General features: G+C 48.8%; 2 protein-coding genes across 10 annotated transcripts in view; one reads left to right on the forward strand and one right to left on the reverse strand.

The window, feature by feature from the left end:
- The window catches only part of Lyrm2 (LYR motif containing 2), a 26749-nt gene extending 23945 nt beyond the window's left edge, over nucleotides 1–2804 (forward strand). The window contains exon 4 of the transcript XR_002820465.1: nucleotides 2732–2804. The gene's annotated coding sequence lies outside the window, so the exon portion shown is untranslated. The remainder of the gene's footprint in view (nucleotides 1–2731) is intronic.
- Nucleotides 1–4699, reverse strand: part of Ankrd6 (ankyrin repeat domain 6) — a 210953-nt gene that overhangs the window by 16838 nt on the left and 189416 nt on the right. For 5 of the 9 annotated variants that reach the window (XM_004628206.2, XM_023711923.1, XM_023711924.1 and 2 more), the window contains 4 exons: nucleotides 4011–4109; nucleotides 2712–2810; nucleotides 794–892; nucleotides 141–218 (listed from right to left, as the gene is read on the reverse strand). In XM_004628206.2, coding sequence (XP_004628263.1) covers nucleotides 141–218; nucleotides 794–892; nucleotides 2712–2810; nucleotides 4011–4109 — 375 coding nt within the window. The remainder of the gene's footprint in view (nucleotides 1–140; nucleotides 219–793; nucleotides 893–2711; nucleotides 2811–4010; nucleotides 4110–4699) is intronic. The other 4 variants (XM_023711930.1, XM_023711926.1, XM_023711927.1 and 1 more) reach the window with 4 other exon arrangements.

Below are 4699 nucleotides of genomic sequence, written 5' to 3' on the forward strand. Positions count from 1 at the left end.
CCACTGAGCCATCTCCCTGGCCCTGCCTATCAATTCTTTACTTACTTGGTTCCATGTGGCTTCAACAGTTTGCAACCAGAGGAGTCATGACAAGTTTGAAACCACGTGATAAATACAATTGAAAGTACAGAGAATCCTACCTGGGGAGCTTTAGTGAGGAGAAGAGCAACTTCTGGATTATTGTGGTAGCGGGCAGTCTCCAGCGGAGTCTGGCCTGCCTAAGGAAAGGCAGACAGAGGACAGGGGAGAGGGTCACCAGCCTGTTCACACAAAGCTCTCATCAGAAGCAGGCAGTTCTGCTCCTGACCACACCCAGCACCTCTGCCTATGCTCAGTTACACAGCCACAGGACGGCCTGACTCTACCTCACACCATGCCCTAAGGGGCCTCCTCACACGAGAGCACAGGCTAATTAACACCTCTCAGCAACAGGGGCAAGTGCTGACCCCAGGGGGTCTGGAAATGCTTTAGGAGGCGAAAAGCCAGGGCACTGCCCACAGGGAATGCTTCCTAGGAGAAGAAAGGAGGAAGGGTAGAAACCAGAAGCACCAAGAAAGAATGCTTCTGCTGAGGACAACACAAAGGATCCTGAAGTCCACGCAATAATAAATCTTCTTGGCAAAGAGAGAAGAAGCCATGACCGTGATGTAGGTGCTAGCTAAACCCAAAACCTAGGAGCCTCAGAGGCAGTACTCACTGGATCCTGAGGTCTGTAAGAAGTTAGGTTACAACAACACACCCCACCTGGAAGCACCTGAGAAAGTCTTTAGAAACTAGGTGCAACTCAACTTACATTATTCACAATGGTCCCATCAGCTCCAGCTTCCAGTAGGACTTTAACCACCTTCTTGTGATTTAGGGCAGCAGCAACATGAAGGGCTGTGTCTCCAGCCTGAAATTCGGAAGAAAGTTTTGTAAACCCATCTGATCTTGGCTTTCAGCTCTGTAGCTGTTCATCCCTGGGCTAGGGCAGCTCTCTGAAATCAAATTAAGATTTCTCTTATGCAAACCCTAGGCCCTTAGTTAAAGTGTTACATGGTTCTATTTATAGAGATCTTGGAACATACAGCTGTCCCTTGTTCCTTCCTCCAGAAGACTCCACCATCACAGAATAGGGTTAGATACAGGAGTGAGGTCCCATTGGGTGTGGTGGGTGAGGGTGGTAGGGGCTGAAGCACCATGGAGGCTGGACAATAGGGCTGGCAGGCTTCTCATCCTGGCACTCTGGGACCAGTGCTTCCATCCAGGGAGGTCAGAAAGCAGCTTGGCTTATGAGAGCTGGACTGAGCAGGAGAGCAAACAAGGCTGGAGGGGCAGAGCCCAGCCCTCGCCAGACAGGGGATCCCAAGGGGCCTAGGACTTGTAGACCCACTGCAGCCTTGGGCTGTGCTTTGGGGGAGGCACTAAGTGCTCACTTAAGACTGTTTTCTACCTCTGACCATACAGCCTAGAAATACGCTTTTATATTTACTTTTCAGAGAGAGTGTTTTTAGAAAACTTCCAAGGAAGGAAAAAATGATTGCAATTTTGGCCAATTCCAAATGCAAATGCCGTAAGTTTTCAAATAGTGTAATATCAACAAATCAGACAGACACAGGAGAAATAAAATATTCATTCTGTCCCCTGCCATGTGCAAGCCAAAGAGCCTTAATATCTTTTCCACAGGCGTCATGAAAACTCAGCCATCTCTGTAAGCAGAAGCAAAACTGGCTGTTTCTTTTCTGAGTCACTTAGCTGTGTGTGCTGGGGAGAAAGCTCTGTGGAAGCAGTTTCCAATCTTGGAACCACGAGGGAGCTTTAAAAAAAAAAAACCCACTAATGCCAGGGCTCTACTTCCAGACCTGATCTCATTGGTCTGCAGTCTGAGTTGGGTGTGAGGATCTTTTTTAAGCTCCCTGGCAACTGTAAGATGCTGCCAAGTGTAAGCGGCACTGATTGGTGGGGGCTGCAGAGGGCACCTGATGAGCTAGAATCTACCAGCGTGGCTGCAGAATGACAGACTTGATACTGGGTCAGTGAGGGAGCTCTCTAAAAACATACAAGAACCAAGAGGTTTGGGCTGTGGATTCTAGAAATAATTGTACTTCCCACAGAACACTCTGAACCACTTTTTACATACATTTCACATTTATGCACCCAAACTCAGAAAAGTCAAACAATGCATCATTTAGGTATCAATAAATATGAAAACAGTCTATGTCTTTCACCCAAGTGACTACTGAGAAGCTTGTTCCTTTCCGAAGAAGACTGTAATAATCTAGTTTCGTTTCAAAACCCCATTATATGGTACAGATTCAGGTCATGTACCCAATTTTACAGAAACAAAAGAGTGCAATGGCTCAAATGAAATAAGTAGTCGTGCAAGGAACAGGACTCAGGAGAGTCATGAAACTACTAAATCTCTACTATAGTAAACCACGCTGCTGCTTGTGGACTTCCTTCTTAAAATCATGTCATAAACAAAATTCACACTAGAAGCTCCAAGACAAGTTTAATATGAAAATGTCGTGATACAAACAGAAATGATAAGGGTACACGTTCTCTAGGAAGTGAGAAAACCCAGGGCCATAATAACTCAGGGGGACACCCTGCAGGAAGCAGCGCTCCTGACAGCAGCATTTCCCAGCAGCCTCTGTGGGGTTATGTTTACCAACCTTGTTGCTAGCCTTACATAACGGTGCTGGCACCATGAAGAGGATTCATGCACTGACCTGGTTCTTTTCATGGACAGAACAGAAAGCACTGAGGAGGAGCCTAATGATGGACAAGTGATTATAGCGTGCAGCAACGTGCAAACAGGTGTCGCCTGCCTGCGGACAGAAATCAAATGCTAAGCACTCAGCAGTTACAAAACAATACAGAAAAACAAAATGCAAACATCATTTAAAAGCTGGTAGGTATATTCTTATTAATGGAATAATAAGCAACTCTTGCAACCCAGAAGCTCCAGTCCAACTTGAGCAGTCCTGTGTTGCTACGGCTGCTGGCTGCGAGCCTGCTCACTCTCCACCTGTGAAGAACAACTGTACAGTCAGCCAGGGTCTCTGCTTCCGTGTTTGTGAAACTGGATGCCTGCTCTTCACGAGACCTTCAGGAGAGCTTAGGTGGGTGATCAGGGTCTACGGGCCTAGCGTTCTCAGCTGCCCAAGGTCTGGTGTGAAATGAACTAGACCCAAAGGCACTGCTTTGGAAACAAGCCTTTCTTGGCACAGAGCCAACATGGCTATCCGACTCTCATGTCGAGTAAAGGAGCCTAGACTGCACATGTGCAGGTAGTCACTGCGGTGAAAAGGGGCATTCAGGAAAGATCAGGATCTTCCTTAGTGGGCACAGACCCAACTCCCAGAGCCTCAACAACAAAAGTAAGGCCAGAAATACGATGTTCTCCAGTGTCCTGTTGGTGTTTCCATTTGAGCTCTCTGGCACCTACTCAGAACCTTCTCTCCTTAGAGTAAGAAAGAGCCCATCTCAAAACTGAGGCTCAGAGCATTCTAGATCTGCCTCACATGATCTGTTCCCAAAAGGGCCAGCTGTAGCCAAGACACTGCTGGGTGAAGCCTCTGACCCTCTTCCAACGCCCAGATGTATGCAGGAGAGGCAGCTTATTTGTGGAAGGAGGGACACTCAGGGGACCTTTCCGGTCAGCTCATCAGAAGGACACCTCAGTAATCAACAGGTCCTGTCCCGTGTGTGCAGGCCATCCCCTGCCAAGCATTGTCCTGAACTGGCTAATAGCATAAGACTTCGCAGGTGGGGATTTTTTTTTTAAATATTATGGGTTTCCTAGACTGTCTAGGCCCGATACATATTAGATGAAATCATACTAAGGAGGAGCAAAGGGAGAAAGAATTAAAAAAAAAAAAAAAAAAAGGAAGAGTTTAGAGCCCGGCCACAAATACTAGAATTTGTTTCTTCATTTCTAGATGTAAACACTCAAGTACGCCTCTGCGTTTATTTTTCAAGGGGGATACAAGAGAAAGAGCCCAAAGGAGGCCGGTTTGTTCACCCACATTATTTTTGAGGTCGGCGCGGGAGCCGCCCAGCAGGAGGACGCGCGTGCTCTGAGAATGGTTGTTCTGGCAGGCCAGATGTAGAGCCGTGTTCCCTGCCTTGGAGAGAGGCAGAGAGAAGGAAGTGCACGTTAGTGACAGGCTTGGGCACAAACCTACACACCTTGCCAAGCAGCGGTCCTCCCTGGGGAGGACCTCAATGCTCTGTTCTGCCTCCTAACTAGGGGGTGAAGGGATCCAAAGAACACTGGGTGTGGAGTGCAAACAGGCCGAAGGGTTCCTTGCCACGTAACACCTCAGTGGCACCTTCTGGCACTGGCTATGACTAGTAGAAACCCAACGGACAAGGCTCTACCCGTGCTCAGCCTCCACTCCTCACCTGGGAAGTGGAGCATGAACCCTGCCTCTGAAGTGGAAGAGCGAATCTGTGGCCTGTTGCGAGGCCCCAAGCACTGGCGCAGGCACACAGCTGAGTGCGAGGAGCTCCTGAGCAAAGTTTAGGGCCAGCCAGGTAGCTCAGCGCACTGAAGCGCCTGCTTAGGCAGAGCACAGCAGCCGAGGTGCGATCCCCCGCATGCTGTGCCGGCCCCGCCCCCAAAGTGCACTGAGACGGGGATTGAGACTGGGTGTGGTGGCATGCACCTGTAACCCCAGCGCTTGGGAGGCTGAAGACAGGAGAATCACGAGTC

Source organism: Octodon degus, unplaced genomic scaffold, assembly GCF_000260255.1.
Source record: "Octodon degus isolate 3935 unplaced genomic scaffold, OctDeg1.0 scaffold00022, whole genome shotgun sequence".
Classification (NCBI taxonomy): domain Eukaryota; kingdom Metazoa; phylum Chordata; class Mammalia; order Rodentia; family Octodontidae; genus Octodon; species Octodon degus.